Consider the following 27,915-nt stretch of genomic DNA (forward strand, 5'->3'; position numbering starts at 1 on the left):
AGAGGTCACAATGCCTATTTATTCCTCACACGTCACGCCCTGCACCCCGGGTGGGCTCGGCACACACCTCACCACCGTGAGGGGCTGCAGGGCCGCGGCGGCCCCCGTTCCTACTGTTACCTACGACACACGGTACTGCGCCTACCTCACAGACGGCCAAGAGCCAGGCAGCCCCAGGACACTCCGACTGACAACCCTGCGGCCGGGACCACGGCGCATGGGCTCACCTGCCACACCCAGGCCTCAGGAACTGAGAAAGGGCCCCTGCTGTCCGGCTATCTGGCTGCTTTCCTGGTGGCTGTTTTAGTGCCAAGGTGGGTGGCACCTGAGGTGCCCTGTGGCCTCCACCCAGAACAGGAGGGGTAAGCTTCCTGGGGGGGTCCCTGGGTCCATGAAACACCCAGGACAGAAGGACAGCAGGATGGGACAGACAGAAACGGTCCAGCTGCCTTCCCTGTGCCTGGGGCTAAGGCGGCTGGGACAGAAGGTCATGATGTCGCCCCGGTTCTCAATCGCGAGGACCAGAAAATGAGGCTGGGAGGAGGGAAACGCATGTCTGTCAACACGCCCAACTGGAGAAAAGTCACAGAAACTGGTCCTATGCACCCAGGACGGCTCCTGGGCTGCAGAGGCCGGGGGTGACCGCAGCCGTCTCTGAGGTGTCTGCCACTAAAGAGTTCCTCATGCAAACACACATGGCCCATGGCGCGCAGGCTGCGGCTGGCAGTGAGCTCTCCCGAGCAGGCGTGGGGCCAGGGTGGCCGGGAGGTCGACTCGGAAAGCGGCTTCTCACGGACGGGAGAGTTCCTGCAGACAGACCACGGGATGGGGGGCGGGGGCTGTAAAAGGCTTTGGAAGCCACACGGCTGAACGTGAAACCGGTCGCTTCTCCGAGAGCGGCCCGGGAGTCCCCCAGGATTCTAGAAAACACTCAGGTGACTGAGCTTTCTGGGGGCTGGAAGGGAGGTCGCTGCTGGTCTGCGCTCAGCTTGCTGGCTCTCAGTTCAAGAAGGGTTTGGGGGCTGTCAGGGAGTTACAAAAAGGGAGCGGAGGAGGACAGAGATAAAAGGGGAAAATCCATCTTGACATGCAGGTCCGAGGTCTCTCTCTTCCCCTCTCTCGGGCAGTCCAACAGGAGGAAATGGCAGACAACCAGAAGGATTCCAGTCAGCCGGGGAAGGACGCGATCGCACCGGGAGCGGCTGGAGGGGGACAGACGTGAAGGCAGTCAGAGCGCGGGCGGGGACGGAGGCTGGACCGCGCACTCCAGGCAGCAGGAGAGGCCCAGAGGGGACGGTCCTTACCGCCAGCAGCCGGGGCCACAGCGGCTATCTCAGTGAACGTCAGCGCCACAGCCACGCCAAAAGCGTTCCAGACACTCGGGGCCATGTGTGGCTGGTGGCACAGGGGACATCATCATGACCTAGAAGGGTCTACAGTGTGGTGGTACTCTGTGTATGAGGTTACCTTGGTAAAAAATCCACCTCAACTATCAAAAAAAAAAAGGAAAAATAAAAGCTTATTTAAAAAAAAAAAAAAAAAGGAAAGACTGGAAGAAAAGGCGGCCAAAATATTCATGTTGGTTGCTCTGGGTGAAAAGATTAAGGCTGGGCTGAATGCAGGGCTCACACTTGTAATCTCAGCACTCTGGGAAGCTGAGGCGGGAGGATCGCTTGAGCCCAGGAGTTGAGGCCACTGGGCAACATAGTGAGATCCTATCTCTAAAGAAAATACAAAAATCAGCCAGGCGCAGCAGCGTGCGCCTGGAGTTCCAGCTACTTGGGAGGCTGAGGTGGGACACTTGAGCCCACGAGGTTGAGGCTACAGTGAGATGTGACTGTACCACTGCCCTCCAGTCGGGGTGACAGAGCAGGATATTCTCAAAAAAAAAAAAAAAGATTAAGGGCCGGGCGCGGTGGCTCAAGCCTGTAATCCCAGCACTTTGGGAGGCCGAGACGGGCGGATCACGAGGTCAGGAGATCGAGACCATCCTGGCTAACACAGTGAAACCCCGTCTCTACTAAAAATACAAAAACTAGCCGGGCGAGGTGGCGGGCGCCTGTAGTCCCAGCTACTCGGGAGGCTGAGGCGGGAGAATGGCGCAAACCCGGGAGGCGGAGCTTGCAGTGAGCTGAGATCGGGCCACTGCACTCCAGTCCGGGCGACAGAGCGAGACTCCGCCTCAAAAAAAAAAAAAAAAAAAAAAGATTAAGATTGTTCTTGCTGCTTTTGAACATCTTTGTCCTTCAAATTTGTCTACAGGAATTACGGTTTAAAAATGAAAGAGTGTGTGTATGAGGAGGGGACGATGACAAAATGAAGAGGCCACGTCAGAGCAGAATGAAAACACCTCCTGGGAGGCCCGGAGCCTCCCGCCCCCAGGGAGCCGGTGTCTGCTGGAGACGGGCAGGACTGAACTCAGGGGCCCTGGGGAAGGAAACCAAGCCAGCCCAGACACCAGCCCCTCCCCTAATCCCCACCCAGACCCCAGACGCCAGCCCTTCCGGGAAGCTGTGGCTTCCCCCTCATCTCCACCCAGCCCCGATCCACAGATGGGAAACAGGAGTGGGGAGCAGGACTTGGTGGCCACCTGGAAAGGGGCCCAATGCCCAGAGATGCCCCCGCCTGCCTCGGTGGTTCAGGGCGATCTTCTGAGCTGGATGCACCCAGGACTCGCTGTCCAGTGTCCAGACAGTCTCTGCAGCTGGCTGCCCTCACCGCTGGGCACTCACGCGGCGTCACTCCTGCTGGCCGCCCCCCCAGCCCCCAGGCGCTCACGCAGCATCACTCCTGCTAGTAGCAGCGTCACTCCTGCTGGTCGCCCCCCCAGCCCCCCAGCCCCGGGCACTCACACGGCGTCACTCCTGCTGGTCGTCGTTGCTGGCACTGGGCGTCCGACTCCGGATCTGGCTCCTGAGCTGCTCTATCAAATCTGGGTTCTGCTGCTGCATCTGCTGGGCAAACTGCTGACCCCTGCGGGGAGGGCGCACAGGGCTCAGTCGGGGCCAGGAACCTGCCTGCTGCCTCCGTCCATCCCCAGCTGACCCCTCAGGCCCTCCGCCCCGAAGACAGGTCTGACCCCTCACCAGAGGATGCCAGACCCTTCGGAGCAGGGAACGCAACACTTCCGCTCTCCTCCTTCCCTTCCACCTGCGAGCCCCGTCCGCCACCCATGTCCTCCTCGAGGCAGGTCCACTCACGCCTGGATGAGGCTGGCCAGGTCGCTCTGCGAGGGGCTGGTGCCGGGAGTTCCCAAGGGGTTGTTGCCACCCGAAATCATGCCGGACATGCTGCAGGAGACAGCGCGTGACTCGCCGCCGGGACAGCCCGACCGCCATCCCCACCGCAGCCCCTCGCAGTGGCCCGGGAGAGAATCCCTCTCAGCCCTTCACCTTCCCCCGCGGGAGAGGATTCTCTCTCACCACCCGGCGGGCCTCCTGGGCCCAAACCCAACCTGTGAGTTTCACCCGCTTTCCCGGACACCCTTCCTTCTTTGGCCTAAAGACCATGGTTCTCAGCCAGGGGGTGATCCTGCCCCCAGAGGACCCCTGCAGTGGCAGCCAACATTTTCAACAGCCATGATCAGGTTATGCCAAGACGGGGCGGGGAAGGGCTCCTGACATGGACTGGGTGGAGGCTAGAGACGCTGCTAGGACCCTGCAGTGCCCAGGACGGCCCCGCTCCAGAAACTGGTCCAGCCCAAATGGCCACGGTGCTGTGGCTGGGAAACTATGCTTTTAGATTTGACCATGGGCCAGCCGCGGTGGCTCACACCTGTCATCCCTGTACTTTGGGAGGCCGAGGTGGATGGATCACCTGAGGTCAGGAGTTCAAGACCAGCCTGGCCAACATGGTGAAACCCCATCTCTACTAAAAATGCAAAAATTAGCCAGGCGTGGTGGCGGGTGCCTGTAATTCCAGCTACTCGGGAAACTGAGACAGGAGACCCACTTGATCCCGGGAGGCAGAGGTTGCAATGAGCCAAGATTGTGCCACTGCACTCAAGCCTGGGTGACAGTGAGACTCGTTTCAAAAAAAAAAAAAAAAAAAAAGATTTCACCATGAAAACAGGTGAGCAGTTCCCCAGTAAGCACAGAGCCAGCAACTGCACTCAGAGGTTTACACACAAGAGAAAAGAACAGGATTCACACAGATGCTTGCACACCCATGCTCAAGCAGCACCGCCCACAACAGACAAAAGGTAGAAACAGCCCAAATGTACACGGATAGATGTGTGGATCAGCACAGCGTGGTCCATCTACAATGGAATATTACTTGGCCACGAAAAGGAGCGAGGCCCTGACCCAGGCCCCCGCGCAGATGCACCTGGAGGACGTCACGCTCAGTGAGAGACATCAGACACAAAAGACCACGCAGTGTGTCATCCTGTTTCTGTGAAATGTCCAGGACAGGCCCAGCCACAGAGACAGGAAGGGGATGTGGGGCTGTCAGGGGAGGGACGGGAGAGGGGTTGGGGAGTGACAGGTGATGGGGAAGGGGCTTCTTTCGGAGGTGACGAAGATGGGTTGGCGCTCAGTGGTGGTGACAGCTGCATGACAGTGTGAATGTACATAATGCCATTAAGTTGTGTGCTTTAAAGTGGCTAGTTTTATGTCAGGTGAATTTTCCCACAGCAGAAGGAAACGTAACCACAACACGACGCGGAGGAGCCCGGCTGTCACTTACAGCTGCTGAATCTGGGGGTTGTTCATTAGGTTTGAAGCCTGAAGAACAGAACAAATTTGTCAAGAAGACAAAGGTCCAGGCACATCATCCTCCTTCATCAGACACTTTCCATCTTCACCAGCCTCGACCCCTGGCGCCAGCACGCCAGCGAACAGTAAGAGCCGGGCATCTGGTCTTTCGTACCCTTTTCCCTGCGTTCTCGTCCCCCCACCCACGAGCTGTGACCTCCACACTCTGACTTAAACCCCGTTTCGGGCTCCTGCTTTAGCAGCGCTCTCTCACTGGCTGCGCGGTTTCGCCGTGTGGATGCGCTTCGTTGTTTTAGCTGCCGTGTCTACTTTAGCAGATTTGGTTCCAGTTTTGTTCTATCAATCAATAGCACTGGGGCCGGGCGCGGGGGCTCACGTCTGGAATCCCAGCACTTTGGGAGGCTGAGGCAGGCAGATCGCTTGAGGTCAGGAGTTCGAGACCAGCCTAACCAACATGGTGAAACCGCATCTCTACTAAAAATATGAAATTAGCCGGGTGTGGTGGTGCGCACCTGTAATCCCAGCTACTCGGCGGTCTGAGTCAGGAAAATTGCCTGAACCTGGGAGGCGGAGCTTGCAGTAAGCCGAGATCGTACCACTGCATTCCAGCCTGGGTGACAGAGCAAGACTCTGTCTCAAAAAAGAAGTAAAAACAAGAAAGAAAGAAAAGAAAGAAAGAAAGAAGGAAGGAAGGAAGGAAGGAAGGAAGGAAGGAAGGAAGGAAGGAAGGAAGGAAGGAAGGGGAAAAGAAAGAAAGAAAGAAAGAGAGAGAGAGAGAGAAAGAAAAAGAAAGAAAAAGAAAGAAAGAAAGAAAGAAAGAAAGAAAGAAAGAAAGAAAGAAAGAAAGAAAGAAAGAAAGAAGGAAAGAAGAAAGAAAGAAAAGAAAGAGCGAGCACTGTACTGGGCACTTTCTCATGCTCACTTTCCACTTGGGATTATTCCTTTGGACCTGTTGAAAACAGGTGGCTCAGAGGTGTGGCAAACTCTGTGTAAAGGGCCAGTGTGTAAATACTCTCAGACTTTCCAGACCTGGGGTGCCTGATCCAACTACTCAGCTCTGCCGCTGTATCATAAAAGCCACCACTGACACTAGAAGTATGAATGGGCATGGCTGTGTGTCAATAAAACTTTATTGGTCAGGCACAGTGGCTCACACCTGTAATCCCAGCACTTTGGGGAGCCGAGGTGGGCAGATCACAAGGTCAGGAGTTCGAGACCAGCCTGGCTAACATGGTGAAACCCCATTTCTACTAAAAAATACCAAAATTAGCTGGGTGTGGTGGCGGGCACCTGTAATCCCAGCTACTACTCAGGAGGCTGAGGCAGGAGAATCGCTCGAACCTGGGAGACACAAGAGAGCGAGACTCCATCTCAAAAAAAAAAAAAAACTTTATTAACAGAACCCAGTGGTGGGCCTTATTCTGCCAACCTCAGATGTCTAAAGGGAAAAGGAGTCTGTGCCATGGCCAGGCTGAGAGGCCCCGTGGAGGGCTGGGGCCCGCTCACCCTCCGTCCATGGTGAGGGAGCACACATCCCCTGACGGCCTGGCCAGCGGCCAAGGGTAACAGTAAGAGGTGTGGCCTCTGCGAATGGCACGGCCCAGGCAGGGCTCCTGGCGCAGCTGGGTCATTTCTCTGACGGCCAGTGAGGCTGAGGGCTTTTCTCCCCCTAACAGCCTTAGGCAAGTCCCTGCACCCTGAGGCCGTGGAGCCTGCAGAGTGGTCCCAGGGCACACAGACCTCCCAGGAAATGAACATGCGTGTGTGGGTGGGTGGCTCTCTAAGGATCCCAGTCAAGGAACTCCCTGCCAAAGACCATCCCTCTGGAAGAATGAGTGCCCGGGCATCGGGAGGTCCACCTGTGCTCAGGGCACCCGGCGCTCTGCTTCCCTTGCCTGAACCATATCTGCTTCCCTTGCAGGCAGACATGGCTGTATTGTGATCAGTGTCTCTGCACTGCGAGGAGGTGCCCACGCCGGGTGGGGTAGGGGTGCGACCTCCCCGGGCTATTCCGCCAGGAGAGCCAGGATGCAGTTTTCGGTGCTCACTACTGATGCGTCTTGCTTGGGACATCAGCATCGGGGACACCTTTGATCGTCAAAGCTGAGGGTGGGGGTGCTTCTGACATGGGGTGGGTGAGGCCAGGGATGCTGCCAGTGCCCCGCAGTGCCCGGGATGGCCCCACAGACAAGAACCATCTGGTCCCAGATGCCAGCAGTGCCGAGGCAAGGAAGCCCTGGCCAGCAGCGGTGACACAGAAGATGCAGGCCTGGGGCGTGGCACAGATACCATGGACAGGGAGGAGGGGCGGACCCTTACCATGCTCATGAAGCCAGGGTTGTTCAGCAGGCCGGCGATGTCGAAGCTGCCCACGCCTCCCGTCTGAGGATGAGAACAGCCCTGGTTAGTGAGGCCTGGACCAGAGGCCACGATGAATAAGCTCCCTGGAACCAGAAACAACGGCCCCCCACGGGCTCAGACATTCAATCAACCCTGCGGCCAGAGGGTGCTTTGAGGCAGGCAGCACGAAGCACAGCCCCACCGCCCGGGGCGGAACATTCTATCCCGTGTTTATCCCTCGCACAGCCCAACCGCTGGGGGACACAGTCTCTCATCCCGTGTTTATCCCTCGCACAGCCGACCGCCCGGGGACATGGTCTCTCACCCCGTGTTTATCTCCTGCACAGCCAACCGCCGGGGGACAGGGTCTCTCACCCCGTGTTTATCCCTCGCACAGCCGACCGCCGGGGGACACGGTCTCTCACCCCGCGTTTATCCCTCGCACAGCCCGACCGCCGGGGGACGCGGTCTCTCACCCCGTGTTTATCCCTCGCACAGCCCGACCGCCGGGGGACGCGGTCTCTCACCCCGTGTTTATCTCCCGCACAACTCCACAGGCCGGGGACGGCACAGTCTATTATCCTGTGTTTATTTCCTGTATTCTGCCACTTTGATACCTTGGGGCCTTGCTGGCCTGGCAGAGCCGCCCCCTCCTAGAGTAGCCAATTCCCAGAGACAGCAAATGACTCACCCAGAAATGCACCTTTGAAATACAAACCAACCCAGAACCCACACCCTCAGCACCTCCCCCATCACCCAGGGCCACAATCCACCTGCCCCACTCACCCCCACGCCAGGAACCAGGCAACCAGTGGCAGCCCTCAGGCCTGGGTCTAATGAGAGGGCTCCAACCTGCCAACCCTAAGCCTCCTCACCTGGCCCCGCTGCAAAACCCACATCGAGCGTCCTGTCTGTGCCCCTCCCTCCGCCTCCCCTCGCAGGCCTGCGGCCGGCCTACTGGTTCCAGGGGTCTGGGGCATGAACCTCCTCCTCACGACAGTCACTTCTACGCCTGTGCATCTCACCACCGACCAAAACAAACCCCGGACCTTCACGACACCCAGGTTAGGCCAAGCACCGCTGGTGCGCCCGAGGCCCTGTCCCCCACCCGCACAGTCAGCCCCACTCCGCGTTCTGGAGCCACTCGCCCCGCTGCACTCACGGGGCTGGGGGCCTCCCGCAGCTTCAGCTCTGCTATCTTGAGGTTGGACTTGTACGTCTCGTTGTCAGGGTCCAGCTCCAGGGCCTTCTTGTAGTAGGCCACGGCCTCCACGTGCTTGTTCAGGCTGGAGAGCGCCAGGCTGGAGGAGAGCCCCAGGGACGGCCTGTTACCGTCTGCCCAGCTCCAGGAGGCCCTGCCCAAGCCCTCGTCCCCAGTGGTCCCAGCAATCCCCAAACCGCCTCGGATGGTGGCACCCCCTGCCCACTGTCAGCTGGGTGGAGACAAACCTGGCTTTCTAGGGGCCCAGGGGCGGGACCAAGGGAGACAGACATGAGAACACCACTGCCGCACAAGAACTGGCGTCCCCATGGGGCCGCACACGAGGCCCCAAAGCCCAGAGCAGGCTGAGAGGAGGGAGCCGGGAGCCGGCCGGCTCAGGGTCACAGGAAATGCGTGGATGTGGTCTTGGCCCCGCTTTCTGGCACAGGGCATCGAGGACCCTTGGAACTCAGTGACAGAGATATCTCCTGTCGTCCACAAGCAGCCCCTGACCCCCACCTGAGTCTTCACTACTGAGGTGATTTGGGGCCCCTAGAGAGCCCAGGAGGAGGCAGGGCCTGGGGAGACCGGGCAGGTGAACAGGCCCCTCCACAGCCTCTCCGGGGAGACTCGATCCCACCAACTTTGAGCAAGGGCGTTCAGAGAAGCCGGCGAATGAACTCTCGTGCTGGGAGGGTGGCACCAGCTGCACGGGGCACAGGCTTCTGCCCCGGGGACCCTCCTGGCCTCACCCTCAGACCCCTCCTGTGTCCTTCATCATAAACCAGGTGCTTCCCTGACCTCTGTGAGCCGCCCCAGCAAACAACGGAGGCTGAGTAGGGGCCACGGGAACCTCAGTGGACAGCCAGTTGGGACAAGCAAGGGGCCCGGGGATCTCCGAGTGGCACGTGATGCAGGGCGTCTGTGGGGCTGAGCCTGTGACCTGTAGGGGCTACGTTGGCTCCGAATGGCTAGTGTCAGAGCTGAACTGAACTGCGGTGGGAGAATCGGTTGTGGGTGGGGGAAAAGCCACACAAGAGAGGAAGCAGGAGCAGGAGAGGAGGAGCCCCGAGAGACTGGAAAGATGTGGCTGCAGACAGGTACTCACCCCATCCTGCCGTAGGCCTTGCTGTAGGCGGGGTCGATGCAGATGGCCCGCTCACAGTCCTGCACCGCGCCTGTATAGTTGCCGAGTTTGCTGTAGGCCGCGGCTCTGGGGAAGAAAGGCAGGGCAGGTCCCTCACTGGCGGCTCTAAGCCCAGTGGGCAGCCCTGGAGGGGAGCCTGAGAGCTGCGTTCCTCTTCAGCTTCCTGCAGGAACGGCCTCAGTTTCCCCCCTCTGTAAAATAGGGCTGGCCGGGCGCGGTGGCTCAAGCCTGTAATCCCAGCACTTTGGGAGGCCGAGACGGGTGGATCACGAGGTCAGGAGATCGAGACCATCCTGGCCTACACGGTGAAACCCCGTCTCTACTAAAAAATACAAAAAACTACCCAGGCGAGGTGGCGGGCACCTGTAGTCCCAGCTACTCGGGAGGCTGAGGCAGGAGAATGGCGTAAAACCTGGGAGGCGGAGCTTGCAGTGAGCCAAGATCGTGTCACTGCACTCCAGCCTGGGCGACAGAGCGAGACTCCGTCTCAAAAAAAAAGAAAAAAAAAAAAAATTGGGCTGACGGGGAAAGCTGAGAGGTGTAGCCACTGAGATGCTCTTAGACAGATGCGCGCTCAAAGCACCAACAGCCACTCGGGACTGCGACTCTGAATTTTATTTGCAAAAACTGTTCCAATCCATGGCTGCACAAGAGCAATGAGTGTGGGAACTTTTACACCCAAGTTTCGTGGACAAATAAGTTACATATCAGCAAAAAAAGAACTCAGACCAATGTCAAAGCTCAAAGCTCTTAGCTTACAGCATCTGAATTGTCTTCACCATTTTCATGTTTAGTGTTTCTCTTTACGACTTTTTCAAAGTACGGAGAAGCTTAAGTGGAGAATAAACTGCCCCGTGACAAGCGGCCAGGGACCCTGCACTCCCTCTGCAACTGTTCTGCAAGCCTAAAGCATATCCCAGACCACACGTTCAAAAAAAACTCAACCCTCAGCCGGGTGCGGTGGCTCAAGCCTGTAACCCCAGCACTTTGGGAGGCCGAGATGGGCGGATCACGAGGTCAGGAGTTCGAGAGCATCCTAGCTAACACGGTGAAACCCCGTCTCTACTAAAAAAATACAAAAAGCTAGCCGGGCGAGGTGGCTGGCCCCAGCTACTCGGGAGGCTGAGGCAGGAGAACGGCGTAAACCCGTGAGGCGAAGCTTGCAGTGAGCTGAGACCCGGCCACTGCATTCCAGCCCGGGTGACAGAGCGAGACTCCGTCTCAAAAAGAAAAAAAAACTCAACCCTCCACATGCTGGATTATTTTCTTGGCTTGACATCCACGTGGAATGCCGTGACACCTGATTTTGCATGTATGTATGCATGTACTTTTGTACGTATGCATGTACGTACGTACATATGTATGTACGTATGTATGTATGCATGTACATATGTATGTACGTGTATGTACATACGTATGTGTGTATGTACGTACGTATGTACTTATTTTTGAAACAGGGTTTTGCTCTGCTGCCCAGGCTGGAGTGCAGTGACACGATCTCAGCTCACTGCAAGCTCCGCCTCCCGGGTTCAAGTGATTCTCCTGCCTCAGTTTCCCAGTTATCTGGGATTACAGGCATGCGCCACCACGTCCAGCTAATTTTTTTTTTTTTTGGGTTTTTTTGGAGACAGAGTCTCCAGGGTGGAGTGCAGTGGCGCGATCTTGGCTCACTGCAACCTGTGCCTCCTAGGTTCAAGTCATTCTCATACCTCAGCCTCTCAAGTAGCTGGGATTACAGGCACATACCACCACGCCTGGCTAATTTTGTATTTTGAGTAAAGACATGGTTTCACCACGTTGGACAGGCTGGTCTCAAACTCTCGATCTCAAGTAATCCACCCGCCTTGGCCTCCCAAAGTGCTGGAATTACTGGCGTGAGCCACCACGCCTGGCCCCCAGACTAATTTTTACGTTTTCTGTAGAGACAGGGATCTTGATATGTTGCCCAGGCTGGCCACCAACTCCCAGCATCAAGTGATCTTCCCCCCATGGCCTCCCAGAGTGCTGGCCAAGCCACCTGATTTTAACGTCAGCATCGACGCTCCCTGACCCCCTTGCTGGCCGCCTGATGCTTGCTCCTGGTCTGGGACCGCCAGTGAATGGATCCCTTATCTAGAGCGCAGAGGCCTCTCTCATCTCAGGTCCCTGCCACGTATCCCGGAGGACGCCCCCACATACGGCCGCCCCTGCCCTGGGCAGGCCCCGAGCTGGTACCTGTTGCAGAAATAGACGGCGTTGGCTGGGTTGAGCTCGATGGCTTTTCCGTAGAAATGCACGGCAGCTTCAAAGTTCTCCACTTTCATCTGCTCGTTTCCTACAGGGAGAAGGGGAGACACTGGCCCGGGCGTCCGAACAGACCCGAGGGGGCTCTCGGCGCCACACTGGGCTCTTCTGAGCATCTAGGGCTCAACACAGCCGCGGGCTCAGGAGGCGTCTGCCTCTGTGGGGGGTTCACTAATCGCAAACGGTCATCTCTACACCCACTAAGGGGGATGGAGGTGGGGGCGGCAGGGCCTGGCCTGGCGATGGTGGCTATCGCTGCCCGGATGGTGACCCCCGGGAACAGAACTGTTAACACAGCTCATCGGCCCAGGGATCGAAACTGTCCCTTTCGCTATTTCTTTTGGAAAGAGCCCAAGCGGAGGCCTGTATTTTAGAAAACTCCCGTGATACCTTCTAATGTCATAGGCAATGTGGCTTCCATCTAAGGCATGGGTCCCAGCTGGCAGGACAGTAAAAAGCCCGGCTGCTGTCCTAGAACCAACTGAGAGCTCTGAAGACAGAAACCCGCTCCCACCCCCGAGATCTCAACTCAGGAGGGTGCTGGGGGAAGACGGGCTCCAGCATGTTTCCTTAAACAGTTTTACTGAGATATCATTTACAGGCCACAAAGCTGACGCTTTAAAAATATAGGGCCGGGCGCGGTGGCTCAAGCCTGTAATCCCAGCACTTTGGGAGGCCGAGGCAGGTGGATCGTGAGATCAGGAGATCGAGACCATCCTGGCCAACATGGTGAAACCGGTCTCTACTAAAAACAGAAAAATTAGCCAGGCGAGGTGGCAGGCGTCTGTAGTCCCAGCTACTCGGGAGGCTGAGGCAGGAGAATCGCTTGAACCAGAGAGTCAGAGGTTGCGGTGAGCCGAGATCGCACCACTGCACTCCAGCCTGGGCGACAGAGAGACACTCGGTCTCAAAAAGAAAGAAAGAAAGAAATGGGATCACATGCTGTGTGTCCTTTTGTGTCTGGCGTCTCTCCCTGAGCGTGATGTCCTCACGGTGCCTCTGCGCTGGGGCCTGGGTCAGAGCTTCACCGTCCACATTCTGCCGTGTGGACAGGCCGCACTGTGCTGACCATTTGTTGTGACAGGCGGGCAGGCATTTGAGCTGGTTTTGTTTTTTTTTTGAGACGGAGTTTCACTCTTGTCACCCAGGCTGGAGGGCAATGGCGCCATCTGGACTCACTGCAACCTCCGCCTCCCAGGTTCAAGCAACTCTCCTGCCTCAGCCTCCTAAGTAGTTGGGATGACAGGTGCCCGCCACTGCGCCTGGCTAATGTTTTTGCATCTTTAGTAGAGACGGGGTTTCACCATGTTAGCCAGGCTAGTCTTGAACTCCTGACCTCGTGATCCCACCCGCCTCGGCCTCCCAAAGTGCTGGGATGCCAGGCATGAGCCACCACGCCCGGCCTGTTGTTGCTTTTTGACTCTTGTGAATACAGCTGCTGTGAACATTTATGTCTGGGCTTTTGGTGAACATGTGGCCAACTCTCTTGGGCACATATTTAGTATCTGGGGTGGAACCGCCAGGCCTCATGGAGGCTGTGTAACTTTTGGGGGCCACCAGCCAGTCTTCCGCAAGGGCCGCGCCCCCGACACCCCCACCAGCCGAGCCGTGCCTGAAGGTCAAGTTCCTTTGCACCTGTGCCCTCGCCAGTCCCCCTTCTGTCCCCGTCCCCACAAGCCAGCGTGCTGGTCATCAGGGCACTTCCTTCAGCTCTCTGGGCTCCCGGGACCAGCCGCCCTCTGTGAGGGTCTCACAGCCCTGGAGTTCAGGTGGGGCAAGGCGTCTGTGGGGGGTGGAGGGTCCTCTCTTACCTTCGGTTTTGAGGCGCTCTGCCTCTGCTGAGTCCTCCTCAGAAGGTGGGGTTCGTGCAGGGCTCCTCAGGTCCTGCGGCACCTCCTGGACCCGAAAGCAAAGGTGGTTCGCTGTCCTCTCCTCCCAAGCCGACACCCTCCAGCCTCAGCTTCCCTCAGGACCCCAGAGAGGGCCGCCAAGCCCCGAGGGACTCGGGGGCTCTGCAGGGGGCTCCTGGCCCCCCATCATGTGGCTCTGGGCAAGTGACCGCAGCACTATGTGTCTCAGGACCCGCCAATGGGGGAGGAGGGCCGAGTGCTCCTGCAGCCACGTCCCCTGCCCAGGAGAGGATGGGGCAGAGTGCCTGGGGGACGATGCAAGCTGGGCTCCCGGGGTCGCCAGCGCTGCCTGCTGCTGCTGTTCTTATTTTGGGGGCGGTGGCTGGGGAACCCTCGAGGCTCACCTTGCCCGTGGCAGCCGCTTCAAATATCTCTGGCAGAGTCTGAGGAAGCGCGAGATCGCTGTCTTCCACCGTCACCCCAAATGCAGTCTCCAGGCACTGGATGGCGACTGGAAGTGGGGACAGAGGTGGTCCCACTTGTTGCACGCAGCCCCGAGCTTACGTTTTTGGGTCTAGAGGGTGGGGGTGGTGCCCACGACTCCCCAAGTGTGTTCGTTCCCAAGGACCCTGGAACACGGGGGCCGCCGCCTGTGCTCTGGGCTGGGACAGCGGACCCTCCTCCTTCCCAAAAAGAAAAGCCGGACAGAGACACCCTGTGCGCCTGAGAGCAGGGGAGGCCGTGGGCAGAGTGGGGCCCAGGTGGTGACCTCAGGCCTCTGTGGGGTCCCAATGCTGGGGCTGCCCAGCTGCGGCGTGGTGGGGGCTCAGCCCCACCAGCAGGGCCACGTCGGGTGGGGAGGTGCCCTGGATGCTGTCGCACCTCCAAGGGCACCTGGCCTGAGTCAGGCGCTTGAAGCCAGCCACCAGTAAAGTCCTGTGTGACTGGGTTTGTACCAGGGCAGGACCATTGATAGCAGAACCGGAAACAGCCACAGGGCCCGTCTCTCACAGGCTCAGCACCCAGGGGGCCCTCCCACCAAGCCAGACAACACTAGCCCTGGCCTCCTCCTCGTGTGGACCCAGGGTCCTAACCCAGGTCAGAAGTAGGGGTCAGCCACTTCCTGCCCAGCACTGTGTCCAGGATCCCAGGCACATCCCTACAGCTGTCAGTGGGCGTCCATGCTCCAAAGGCCTGGCAGGCCTGGGGACACAGGTGAGCAAGGCACAGGTGGGGAAGGAGGACCTAGAGCAGAACCTGCCGGCCACACGAGGGTGCCTCCCCGAGCCCTCCTTTCCCCCCGAGCCTCGGATCCAGGTGTCGCAGAAGTGTGAGCAAGACCAGACAGGAGACCGCGGCGCCTGGGGCCTGGACAGGCCATGCAGGACGCCAACGGGTCTGCAACTCTGGTGTGGGGCCAGCACTAGGAGAGCTGTTTTCCCATGACCGATGGCGACACACTGGGTGCTGAGAACATTCTGGAACCACACCTTGGTGGAAGACGGGGAGATGGAAAAAAGCCACCGGAAGATAGCTCAGCCTGAAGGCAGCAAGCGGCGGTGGCACTATGCAGTGGCAGGCGGGAGGGCTCAGCTCGGCCCTGGCTCCCGTGGGTGGGGGCTGTGTGGCCCTGGGCAGGCCCCAGCCCTCTCTGGGCTCAGCTTCCTCCCCCAAGAAGCCAGGTGGGGGACCAGCCGTCTACACACCAGGTGTCTACACTAGGCAACTGTGCCGGCCACTGCCCAGGGAGGGAGAGGGGGAGGTGGCGGGCACCCACCTACCTTCCAAGCTCTCCTGAGCGTCGGGCGAGAGGCCCCCGTGCCGGAGCTGATCGTGCAGGAACTGGATGATGGCGTAGGCCAGGCGCCTCTTGCTGTCCATCTTGAGCCCAGAAGAGGTAATACCTGGGGGTGCAGGGAAAACCTCCATCAGGACCCCTCACGCTCCCCACTCCAGGTGCCCCAGGCCTGCCCCTAACTCGCTGGGCCTCACTTTAAGGGTGCTGGCTGATCTCAGCTCCAGGGCAGCCAAGGTAGAAGGCCTTCATACGCCCATTTCACAGATGATGACCTGAGGCCCGGACCCCACCAATCCAGCCATGCGCACAGCCAGAAAGTGTGAGGCCAGCAGGGGCGGCCCTAGAGAACCCGCCTGCTCCCAGGGCCTCCTGAGTGCTCCGAGGCTGGTTCTGAGGCCCCACGGAGGTCCCCTCCGCCGCGGCTTCTGGCGTGAGGTGGGTGGGGGCCAGGGATGCTGCTCAGCACCCTGCAGTGCTCAGGACAGCTCCACTCCAGAGAACGATCCAGGCCCAATGTCCACAGTGCTGAGAGGGAGAAACCTTGTCCTGAGCCAGAGCCACTGCCCCTTTCCTCAATTTACCTCTTTTGTGGCATGTCACAAGCATTTCTTAGCCACCCAACGGGGCCAGGTGGGCCTGCCCTGGCATCACTGTTTCACAGGACTTGCAGGACTCCCCCCAGGGACTTCTTGGGGACCCGTCTCATTCCTCCTCAGAGGCCTGCCACCTCGTTCCACCTCAGACCCCCGTCTGGTTCCCCAGGAGACCCATCTTGTTTCCCCTCGGACACCCGCCTGGTCCCCCCCCAACACCCGCCTGGTCCCCCCTCGGACACCCACCTGGTCCCCCCTCGGACACCCGCCTGGTCCCCCCCCGGACACCCGCCTGGTCCCCCCTCGGACACCCGCCTGGTCCCCCCCCGGACACCCTCCTGGTCCCCCCCCAACACCCGCCTGGTCCCCCCTCGGACACCCACCTGGTCCCCCCTCGGACACCCGCCTGGTCCCCCCCAACACCCGCCTGGTCCCCCCTCGGACACCCGCCTGGTCCCCCCCCGACACCCGCCTGGTCCCCCCTCGGACACCCGCCTGGTTCCCCCCGACACCCGCCTGGTCCCCCCCCGACACCCGCCTGGTCCCCCCTCGGACACCCGCCTGGTCCCCCCCGACACCCGCCTGGTCCCCCGCCGACACCCGCCTGGTCCCCCCTCGGACACCCGCCTGGTCCCCCCCGACACCCGCCTGGTCCCCCGCCGACACCCGCCTGGTCCCCCCCCGGACACCCGCCTGGTCCCCCCCCCGACACCCTCCTGGTCCCCCCTCGGACACCCGCCTGGTCCCCCCTCGGACACCCGCCTGGTCCCCCCTCGGACACCCTGTCTTGTTCCTCACTCCCAGGACTTGACAGCTGCTTCTGCTCATGTCTGTGGTCCCTGCAGTTTCCTGCCAAAGCTCTAAAGGGCGCCAGATGGTGACATCGGGGGAGGCTGTTCTGGAATCTGGAGCTGTAGTCTACGGACACGTCTTTTTTTAGTACAAGACCTTTCACGCAGGTTTCCTGGATGCCTGGGCCAACTTGGAGGGGCCTCGGCTGCAGTGACCTTCACGGCGCTGAGCAGGAAGTCCCGCCACGAGCTGCGTGAGCTTCCCCCAGGGCAGGCTGGCCGGCTGCCTTGTGCCACCACCTCGGGCAGGCTCGGCCTCACCGTGCCTCCATTTACCCCGCAGGCCGGCCACGGTGACTCTAAACGTTTGGATGGAACAAGTTGCGCGGAGAAGCAGCAGCCGCCGCCAGAGCAGCCAAGTTCTGGGCTGAACAGTGTTCCCCTAGTCACGTCCTCCTGGGACCGAGCACGGGACCTTGTTTGTGTCTTTGTAGATGGAAGCAAGTGGAGATGAGGTCGCTGTGGTGGCCCTAATGCAGGGACTAAACACGGCCGCACGGAGACAGCCACATGCAGATAGAGCAGAGGCTGAGGCGATGTGGTTACGTGAAGAAAGGCAGGGCTCGCCAGGCCCCAGCAGCTGGAAGAGGCAGGACGGAGCCTCCCTCGGGACCTTCAGAGGGAACGTGGCCCGGCCCGCACCTTCATCTCAGACTTCTGGCCTCCAGAGCTGCGAGGGAAATCAATCTTGGTTGTTATAAGCCAGCTGGGTTGTGAGGGAGAGGCCAGGCGGTTTGGGTCCCGGACCGTGGCCTGCAAAGCCTGTGAGCTCGGACGGGTTGTTCAGCCTGAGCTTCCACCTCCATGTCTGTAAAATGGGGAGCCCCACTGTGGCTGCTGTCAGGGGTCAGGGCAAAAAATAACCTGGAAGCTGTCAGCCCAGCGCTTGGCGCCCTGTGGTGTCTGTTGTTAATAACATGCTTCTGCTGGGTGCAGTGGCTCACGCCTGTGATCCCAGCACTTTGGGAGGCCGAGGCGGGTGGATCACGAGGTCAGGAGATCGAGACCATCCTGGCTTACACGGTAAAACCCCACCTCTACTAAAAATACAAAAATTAGCTGGGCATGGTGGCACACGCCTGTAATCCCAGCTACTTGGGAGGCTGAGGCAGGAGAATCACTTGAATCAGGGAGTTGGAGGTTGCAGGGAGCCGAGATCGTGCCACTGCACTGCAGCCTGGCAACATAGTGAGACTCCATCTAAAAAAAAAAAAAAAATCACGATTCCTCGGGGTGAGTCTCGCGGCACAGACCTCGGTTGGCTGTTTTTGGTGGTGTGACCTACGGGAAGCGACTTAACTCTGCTGAGCCTCAGTTTCCTCCTCTGTCCCCCATGGATGGCGACAGCACCTCCTCATCATGGGCGCATGTGGGGATCAGGGGTGCATGTGGGGAGGGGTACGAGACCAGGCATGCACAATGCTGAGTGAACACCCCGACACAGGCAGGCACGTGGACAGGTGCCCGTGCACCCGCTGTGTCCAGATCAACACAGGCTGAGGCTATTCCAGAAATGCTGCCCGGCTGTACAGTTTCACTGGGAGCTTCACTGGGAGCATTTGGAGAACCTGCTCTGAGGCCGGAGACAGGCATGGAGAGGGGCTGCTCTGGTGCTGGTGTGTGGAGGGGCAGCCCTCGGGGAGGCCCTGGGCGTGGGATGGGACCCCCATCCTCTGCACTCCCGCTGCGGGAAGGGACCCCCATCCTCTGTTCTGGCGATGAGGTTCCCTTAGCCGGGCCTCCCTCCTCCACCTGCTCCTTCCAGGCTGGGCTGGGCGGCCGCCTTCCCTGGAATCCAGTCCCTGTGAGGGCCTCTGGTGTCTCCAAGCGGCTGGGTCTTCCCTGTCTGTGTCCCTCGCCGGCCAACACACAGGGTGGCGGGGCTGTGTGCCACCGGCCTTCCTCCTGGGGCCTGGCCCAGCCTGTGCGTAGTGGACCATATTTTTAGCTGTGCTCTGTGTGCCAAGACACATGAGGCAAGGGAGAGGCAGGCCTGAGGCCTCCGGAGCAGGGGAACCGCCATGAGGAGAAGCACAGGTTTGAGATCAGACACTGGGATTCAGGTTGGGTCAGACAGAGCCTGGCCGAGAGGCCACCAGCCTCGGGATGGACAAGGAAGCGCTGGGCCTGACGGAATCCTGCACGGTGACGGCTGCCTCTGGATAATTTCTTATTCTTCTCTGCTCTCCGAAAAGTGACTAAAGCCACAAACGCCTACAAGGAAACTCTGACCCAGCACCCAGGAGGCCGCAGCTCCTCCTTCTGAGCCAGCACAGCACGAGAACAGCACAGCCGGGGTTTGCCGCCAAGTCCCACTCCCCAGCCAGGCCCCAGGGACCCTCTGCGCACAGCTGCGCTGACAAGTGGCTCCAGGGGCTGAATACTGTCATGCGCTGAACCGTGTCCCCCAGATCCATACACTGAAGTCCTAACTGCCAGAACCTCGGAATGTGACCTCACCTGTAAGTAAGATCTTGGCGGATAGAATTCGGTAAGATGACGTCATATCAGAGTACGGCAGGTCCCTAGGGCAATAACTAATGTCCTTATAAAAAGGGGACATTTGGATGCAGACACACACACAGGGGGAACACCGTGTGGATGTGAAGGCAGAGATGGGGTGACGCGGCCACACGCCAGGGACACAGAGGGCAGAGGGCGATACACGGCAGAGACTCCAAGGGCAGAGATGGGGTGACACGGCCACACGGCAGGGACACCAGATCGCCCTCACATCCTCACAAGGAACGAGCCCCGTCGGCACCCTAATCATGGACTTCTGGCCTCCAGGACCGAGAGACGATGAACTCTGTTTCAGCTGCCTGGTCTATGGCACTCTGTCACGGCGGCCCCAGCAAACTGACACTATAGCCCAATGTCCACAGTTCCCAGTGGGAGAGACACTGGACTAGAAGAGGAGGATGTGAAGAGCCTGTGGGTGCACCCTCTCATGACCTCGGCGCGGTGACCTATGTGGCAGGACTGGGGATGGAGGTGTTCACTCGAGGCCACTGGAGCCACAGGCACAGCAGGATCCATGCCCGGCAGGCACCTGACCTGCCCCCACACTCAAGATCAGAGGTGTTCAGTGTCTTGGTTCCCCTAAAATACCTCTACATGAGTTAAACAGCCACTACCCCTAGAAGACGAGGTGTGGGCCGCCTGACCGCATAACCCACCACGCGCCGGAGACAAGCAAAGCACTGGCCCACCGGGCTTTAAACAGTGGCTGGCGTCAGACTCGAGCGACACCGGCGATGTGGACGTCCATGCCTCTGCACACGCGCAGTCCCAGGTGCGCCCAGTTCTGTTTCCCTTTCAGGGAAAGCAACATCCATCAGCAATCGTTTAAAAAAAAAAACCAGAGAGCAAAAGAAGCCAGATACAAAGCACACACAGGGTGTGACTCCCTGACTCCATTTCAATAAAATGTCCAGGACAGGCCCATCCAGAGACAGGAAGGAGATGTGTGGGTGCCGGGGCTTGGGGAGGGGAAGGCAAGTGACAGCTGGTGGGGACGGAGCTTCCTTGCTTCCTTTTGGGGCGATGAGACAGGTCTGGAACCAGAGAGTGGTGATGGCTGCGCAACCCCGCGAAGGCACCAAAAGCCACTGAATTTCGTGGTGTGGTAGTCGCAGCTCAATGTTTTAAAGGAGGAGAAATCTGCAAGAGCTATGTTTTGTGTTGGGGAGTTGCGGTCTTCCAGAAAGCTCCTGGGGGACGGTAATGAGTTTTCCACCCCCATCTCAGGACACAGGGGAGAGCCCAAAACTCTGAGGTCTGAGATCAGGATGGTCTAGAGCCTGGCGGGCAGCCAGTCCCGGAATCCAAAGGTCTCATGTGCGACACATCAAGGCCCACGGAGGTCAACCACCACCAGTAAGTGAAACCACAAGAGCTGACGTCATCCGCCCTGGCCGACAGGGCTCAGAGAGCAAACCAGTCAGGTATCCTGACCCCCAAACCCAAGGAAAACAGACACATGCCACCCAAAAGGTTAAGATTTTTGGTTTACGGAATTTTTTTTGTTTTTTTTAACCGCATGTTTTGACAGCAGCATTACAACAGCCAAAAGCAAACAGCCCAAGTGTCCATGGACAGGTGAGTGGATCAACACGATGTGGTCTATCCACACGACGGAATACTCTGCAGCCACAAAAAGGAAATCCGGACCAGGCTACGAGGGCGGACCCTGAGGATGTCACGCTCAGTGAAATAAGCCAGAGAGCAACAAATCCCGTGCGACTCCCCTCCTAGGCGGTCCCAGAGTCACTGGACTCACAGAGACCAAAAGTAGAATTGGGGGTGCCAGGGGCTGGGGAGGGCATGGGGAGTGAATGTTTCACGGGGACAGTTTCAGCCTGGGGAGATGAGAAACTTCTAGAGGTGATGGTGGCGATGGCTGCATAGCCGTGTGGATGTGCTTAAAGCCACTGAACTGTGCATTTATAACTGATTAAGATGGTAATTCTTGGCCAGGCACAGTGGCTCACGCCTGTAATTCCAGCACTTTTGGAGGCTGAGGCAGGTGGATCACCTGAGGTCAGGAGTTCGAGACCAACGTGGTGAAACCCCGTCTCTACTAAAAATACAAACAAAATTAGCCAATCATGGTGGCACACACCTGTAATCCCAGCTACTCAGGAGGCTGAGGCGGGAGAATTGCTTGAACCCGGGAGGTGGAGGCTGCAGTGAGCTGAGATAGAGCCACTGCACTCCAGCCTGGGTGACAGAGCAAAATTCCGTCTCAAAAAAAAAAGAAAGACTGGTTGGGCACGGTGGCTCACACTTGTAATCCCAGCACTTTGGGAGGCCAAGGCGAGTGGATCACCTGAGGTCAGGAGTTTGAGACCAGCCTGGCCAACGTGGTGAAACCCAGTCTCCAAAAAATAGCCAGTCGTAGTGGCACATGCCTGTAATCCCAGCTACTTGGGAGGGTGAGGCAGGAGAATCACTTGAACCTCGGAGGTGGAGGTTGCAGCGAGCCGAAATCTCGCCATTGCACTCCAGCCTGGGCAATAAGAGCGAAACTCAATCTCAGAAAAAAAAAAAAAAAAACAGAAAGACCAGGCACAGCGGCTCACACCTGTGATCCCAGCAGCACTTTGGGAGGCCAAAGTGGGAGGATCACTTGAGCACAGGAATTCAAGAGCAGCCTGGGCAACACAGGGAGAACCCAGCTCTGCAAAACATTAAAAAATTAGCTGGGTGTGGTGGCACACATCTCTAGCCCTAGCTGCTTGAGGGGCTGAGGCAGGAGGATCGCTTGAGCCCAGGAGGTCCGTGCTGCAGTGAGCACCCCTGCACTCCAGCCTGGGAAAGACAGCGAGACCCTGCTGAAAAAAAAATAACAGTTTCTTTTCAAAGTCTGGGGTCTTTGAGACGAGGGTCCCACCCAGCCAGTTGTCTTTAGCTAAGAATGGTGCCAACACCTTTTCAGAGGTTTCACTGGAAATGATTCTGTAACAGGCGGCCTCGGGTCAGGATCCCCACGCAAACACACCTCACTTGGTGACTTCAGATTTGAAAGAGGCAACAGCAAGCAGCAGAAACAAGACTTGAGCCAGGCGCGGTGGCTCAGGCCTATAATCCCAGCACTTTGGGAGGCTGAGACGGTCAGGAGTTCGTGACCAGACTGGCTTCTACTAAAAATACAAAAATTAGCTGGGCGTGGTGGCGGGTGCCTGTAATCCCAGTTACTCGGGAGGCTGGGGCAGGAGAGTCATTTGAACCTGGGGGGTGGAGATCGGAGTGAGCTGAGATCGCACCACTGCACTCCAGCCTGGGAGACAGAGCGAGACATCATCTCAAGAAAAAAAAAAAAAAAAAAAAAAAAGAAGCCAGACCTAGCTGAGTACCCCCATAAACCTAGAAGGCGGGGGTCACAGTCCCCTCTTACAGAAGGGGTGACAGGCCCAGACAGGTGGCACACGCCAGATCATACCAGTGACAGCTGGAACGCGGCTTAGCATTCCAGGCATGCAGGGCCTAGCACGATCCACGCTGGGGGTGGGTGTGTGGAGGGGGAAGTGTGCTCCTTCGCAGGCAACTAACACAGAATAAACCAAGAAATCTCATCTCTGGTGTACTTGTTTCCTTCTCTCTTAGACTGAGGTGTGAGGACAGGACGGGGTGGCGGGTGGCTAGGGATCCACTGAGGGTTCAGAGGGTGGAAAGAGTGATCCTCAGTGAGTCACACTCCTCTCTCCCGGTCCCGCCACTGCCTCTGTACCCCAGGGCCTTTGCACGTGCTGTTTTCCCTCCTGGAACACCCTCCACGCCCCAGAGAACCTCTTATCCTCGTGGTCTCCACCCTGCCCCCTCCCTGTTAGCCTGGGGCACAGCTGAGCAGAAGTGCCCCAGCTCAGACTCCCTGGGCTAGGGGATGCCACTGATTGCCAGGAGACTCTGTGTCCCATGATCATTTGCTCTACCAAGGTCCCAGAAGGCTGCACCCATTGAAATGCACAAACTGTGGAGGGTTGCTTGAGCCCAGGAGTTCGAGAGCAACTTGGGCAACAAAGTGAGACCCTGTCTCTAACAAAACAAAACACAACAAAAGATAAATCTACACGCTAAATGGACAGGGAGCGAGGCGGCGAACCCGAGGACCTGGGGACCCCGATTCCCACCCTCTGCCCCGTCGGAAGTTTCTTCTGGTGTCTAGTGTGAGCAGGGAGCAGGCTCCATTTTTTTCCCAAATAATAAACGCAGGTGTCTCTCCCGTGGCACCGTGGGCATCTTGGGTGGATGATTCTGTCCTGCGCACGGCAGGGGGCTGAGCGGCACCCCTGGTTCCCCCCACCGCATGCCTGAAACACTCTCCAGGTGAGACGACCACACACGTCCCCAGACACGGCCAAACTGCCCCCAGCTGTAAATCACGGCGGCCACTAAGTGGGAAGAAGAAAGGCTGGAAGTCAGCACAGGTCAGCTTTTTCTGGCCAGATGACTTTGCTGTCAACTTTCTGAAACCTTCTGTGTGCAGGGTATTCTGGGTTTCAGAACCGCGGGTCCATGGTGGAGGACAGCTCACCTAAGGTAAGCACGGGCCCCGCCCTGCACGTGACACGGGCCGGTGGTGCTAGGACCTGTGGCTTCTCTGCCATCCCCAAGGTGGGGGACATCATCAAACGGTTCTCAAACCTGCTTCAGCAGCCAGGCTTTCCCGTAAGAAAACTTTCTGCTCTTTGGAGGGAGGCCCAGCAAGCATGAGGACGGCATTTTCCTCAACTGCCATTTGGCACTCGCTGTCTCTGGAACAACCACAGCTTGGAGGGTTTGGCTGCGGGACAGCATTCTCAGAGAAGGCCTGCTGTGTCTCCCAACAGCGAGGGCTTTATGGGTGCTCAGGAGCCACGGCCGAGGCCTGGTCTCAAGGCAGAGGCCGCACAAGTGAGGGTGGGGGGAGTGCTGGCCCGTGGGGGTGGCGCCAGCTCCAGTGTTGGGGGCTTCAGTGCTTCAGTGTCCCTTTCGGCTCTGAGCCGAGGACTCCACGTCCCACCTTTTCATTTCATCATTAAAATGAAAACAAAATCAAAACACAGACCCCTCGGTCAGGGGCGGGGGCTCACGCCTGTAATCCCAGCACTTGGGAGGCTGAGGCGAGAGAATTGCTCGAGTCCAGGTGTTCGAGACCAGTTTGGGCTATTATACAGGGTATAGTGAGACCCTACAAAAGAGACTCCACCAAAAAAATAAAAAAAATTAGCCTGACGTGGCGGCACACATCAGTAGTCCCAGCTGCTTGAGAGGCTGAGGCGAGAGGATCGTTTTGAGCCCAGGAGCTGGAGGCTGCAGTGAGCTGTGACTGGGCTCTGCACTCCAGCCCGGGTGACAAAGTGAGACCTTGTCTCTAAAACCAAACAAAAAACTCACAACCACCTCTCTTCCTTATTTCCCTGCCCAGAATGGATCGTTCAATGGAAAAAAATAGAACATCCTCGTAAACTGAGGTCGTCTTACCTCCTTACACCCCAGTAGGAAGCGCCCGCTCTTGCCCACCGCCTTCTGTGAACACTCTGTCCACCTCCATCCCAAATCCACACTGCTTCTCACCAACGGCAGGGCAGGAAAACCAGGTGCCCTGCTCCTCACTCCCCCTCAGGACACCCGAGTTCTAGCTCAGTCCCCTGCCCACTCCCCACATCGAAGTCCACTTTCTTCTAAAATGCCACCAGGAGGTCACTGTACACATAAAAGCCCTCAACTGCTCCCTGGAACCCCAGGAGTGTGCATAGGAGGCCCCCTCACCAGCTGGGGGTCGCCTGTGGGGCCTACACCAAACCCTGTATGTGCCACTCAAACTCAAGTGCTCACCTCTCCTGCCCAACTCTAGGAGAGAATCTAGTATTCCTGCAAACTCCATCTCTGGCCCAGCATCTCTTACGAGGCTTTCTACCTCTTGACAGACCCATCTTCCCTTTGAACGCCAGCATCTGGCAGCGTCTAAACCCTATGGACTCAGGAAAGCCTTCGATGGTTGAAATATTCACAGACACGTGGTCAAGTTCCTTGGGGAAGCCATTTCTCTCTGGGTCTCTGTTTCCACCTCAGTAAAAGAGAAGACGGGTCAGGTGCAGTGAGGCACGCCTGTAATCACAGAACTGGAGGCCCAGGTGGAGGATCGCTTGAACCCAGGAGTTTGAGACCAGCCTGGGCAACAGGGTGAAATCCTATCTCTAAAACAACAAAATACAAAAATTAGCCGGGTGTGGTAGTGCATACGTGTAGTCCCAGCTACTCAGGAGGCTGAAGTAGGAGGGCCTGAGCCCAGGAGGTTGAGGCTGCAGTGAGCGGAGATTGCGCCACTACACTCCAGCCTGGGCGACAGAGCAAGACTCTATCTCAAACCACCCCTTTTATGCCTTCAGCCTGTACTGAGCACTTCCTACCAGGGCCACTGTTGGGTCTTGGCAAAAAAAAACCATAGAATTGAGTAAGACTACAGCTCTCAAGGATCCTCCAATCTGGGGCAGAGCTCACCCCCATTTGGAATCATTCACCCTTCTAGGAAGATTTAATTATAAACCTCAGCTCAAATCCTTGGCGCGCTTACAGCTTTCCAGGCACCCAGCTAAGTGCTGTACATGCGATAGCTTATTTTAGGGGTCAGCAAAGGTTTTCCTGAAAAGGGCCAGATTGTCTTCAGCTCGGCAGGCGTTAAGTTCCCTACGGCAACTGTTCAACTGTGCCCTCTTAGCTCGAAATCAACCACAGGTAACGTGTAAACCAAGGAGTGTGGCTGTGTTCCCACAAACCTTCATTCCCAAAAACAGGCCAGAGGTGGATTTGGCCTTCTGGTCAGTTAGCTGATACTTTGCCCGGTGGAATCCTCACACACCTGAGGTGGTTACTTTTATAATCCCCATTCCACAGAAGAAAAACTGAGGCTTGGAAAGATGGGGACCACCCAAGACCACCCAGCTATGAGGATGAAAATGAGGCATTCTGAACCCAGGCAGTCTCACTTGAGAAGCTAAACCCCAAAATACCCACTTCTCGCCGCACAAAATTGGGTGCACACACAAAACTTTGTATACCATTTCCCCGGCCCACACACTCCCAGCTGCCCATGCTGGTGAAGACTCACTGATCTAGGGTAGGTTTTTTTTTTTTTTTTTTTTTTTTTGACAGGGTCTCGCTCTGTCACCCAGGCTGGAGCGCAGTGGCATGATCTTGGGTCTCTGCAACCTCTGCCTCCTGGGTTCAAGGGATTCTTCTGCCTCAGCCTCCTGAGTAGCTGGGATTACAGGTGCACACCACCATGCCCGGCTAATTTTTGTATTTTCAGGAGAGACGGGGTTTCACCACGTTGGGTCAGGCTGGTCTCGAACTCCTGACCTCAGGTGATCCACCCGTATGGTAGGGTTTTTAAAGCGTTATTGACATTCAAAGCTGGATCATTTTCTGGGGTGGGGCCGTCCTGGGCACTGCAGGGCACTGTTGGAGTCAGCAACCCTGGCCTCCGCTGACTCCAAACCAGGGGATCCCCCGAATCATGAAAAGCACAAATGTCACCAAGAATCTCTGGGGCACAGAATTGTTCCTGGTTGAGAACCACTGGTCAAGGGAGGGAAAAGGCAGAGAGAACGAATAATCAGAGACAGAAACAAAAGTAAATGGGACAATGAACCAACCTCTGAGAGGCACACTGCACTGCAATTTTCTGGCACCTAATAACAAAAACAGCCGTTCTCAAGCCAGCTCTCTCTTATCAAGTTCCAGGCCACCTGATCAAATAATTGAATGTGGGTTTATCCTCATAATGACTCTCCGAGACATCTGCTTTTACAACTCGTTTACGAAAGAAGGTTTGCTCAGAGAGAGAAGGCGACTCATCCAGGTTTACACAGCGGGTGGGTGGTGGTGGTGGGCTGGTTCTGAATCCCAGATTTCCCCACCTCTAGCACGATATGCAGCAGAAGACTCTAAACATGAAATAAGACGAACGGCTGCTAATTCTTTCGAGTTCTCAGATTCCGCTGGACCCTGCGGCTCTCATTCTCCCAGGCGGGGACTTCTGACAACGCCCGTTTTACAGAGGGGAAAACTGAGGCTCCGAGAAGCCAAGATGCTGGGCAAGGTCACCCAGGTAGGGACTGGCGGCGCTGGGACCAGAGCCCCGACTTCAGTCCCCACAAACGGGGGTCCCCGAGTCACAGGGACGACGTTTCCAGGCAGTTAATAAGAGCGGAACTGCAGCGAACACCCAGCGAGCGCTCACTACATGCGAGGAGCCTTCCCCTCCCGCCGTCCTCGCCACCAGCCCGCGGACCAGCATTTCCAGGACCTGGGGCCCGGGGAAGGGAGATCAGGGCTCGAAGGGCCTGCCCGATGCCGCCCGGCCTCAGTTTCCCCTCCGCTCCGCCTACTCACAGGACCCCGCGCGTCGCGCTGACCCTGGCCTCAAGATCCCCAACCTCTTACGGGCTCTGGGGCCCCGTGAGCCCCGAGTCGCAGACCCCACACCCGCCAGGCTCAGTACAGTGCCCCTCACTCACCTCTCAGGCGACCGATCCCCGACCCACCGACGGTTGCGCTTGCGCACCGCGGAGCCGCCCGGCCCCGGCCCCCGGGCGCGACGCCTGCGCAGAAGAAGGGCGCCCCGGGTTGCTTCCCTTCTGCACAGGCGCGT

At 57.9% G+C, this 27,915-nt stretch overlaps 1 protein-coding gene across 2 annotated transcripts; it reads right to left on the minus strand.

Moving 5' to 3' along the window:
- On the minus strand, nucleotides 1–27,914 carry SGTA (small glutamine rich tetratricopeptide repeat containing alpha). 2 transcript variants are annotated; one of them, XM_010367321.2, is made up of 12 exons: nucleotides 27,782–27,914; nucleotides 15,318–15,440; nucleotides 13,941–14,047; nucleotides 13,498–13,582; nucleotides 11,618–11,717; nucleotides 9,365–9,469; nucleotides 8,218–8,356; nucleotides 7,035–7,097; nucleotides 4,687–4,724; nucleotides 3,201–3,290; nucleotides 2,853–2,973; nucleotides 1–1,202 (listed from the first exon to the last, which is right to left on the minus strand). In XM_010367321.2, the coding sequence occupies exons 2-11, from the start codon at nucleotides 15,415–15,417 to the stop codon at nucleotides 2,859–2,861; spliced, it is 942 nt and encodes a 313-aa protein (XP_010365623.1). In that variant the 5' UTR covers nucleotides 15,418–15,440; nucleotides 27,782–27,914; the 3' UTR covers nucleotides 1–1,202; nucleotides 2,853–2,858. The 2 variants fall into 2 exon arrangements, with proteins under 2 accessions (XP_010365623.1, XP_010365624.1); XM_010367322.2 differs by lacking the exon at nucleotides 27,782–27,914 and adding an exon at nucleotides 15,529–15,753 and having other exon boundaries at nucleotides 2–1,202.
- Between the last annotated feature and the right edge of the window lies 1 nt (nucleotide 27,915).

This window comes from Rhinopithecus roxellana, chromosome 8, assembly GCF_007565055.1.
Source record: "Rhinopithecus roxellana isolate Shanxi Qingling chromosome 8, ASM756505v1, whole genome shotgun sequence".
In the NCBI taxonomy this organism is placed as follows: domain Eukaryota; kingdom Metazoa; phylum Chordata; class Mammalia; order Primates; family Cercopithecidae; genus Rhinopithecus; species Rhinopithecus roxellana.

What these genes read in the sequence shown, in the direction of transcription:
- SGTA (XM_010367321.2), bottom strand. Translation starts at nt 15,417, where the DNA reads ATGGACAGCAAGAGGCGCCTGGCCTACGCCATCATCCAGTTCCTGCAC. An exon ending in AAGCGGCTGCCACGGGCAAG is followed by an intron (nt 13,583 to 13,940) that starts GTGAGCCTCGAG and finishes TTTCGGGTCCAG; the next exon opens with GAGGTGCCGCAGGACCTGAG. An exon ending in AAGGCCTACGGCAGGATGGG is followed by an intron (nt 8,357 to 9,364) that starts GTGAGTACCTGT and finishes GCTCTCCTCCAG; the next exon opens with CCTGGCGCTCTCCAGCCTGA.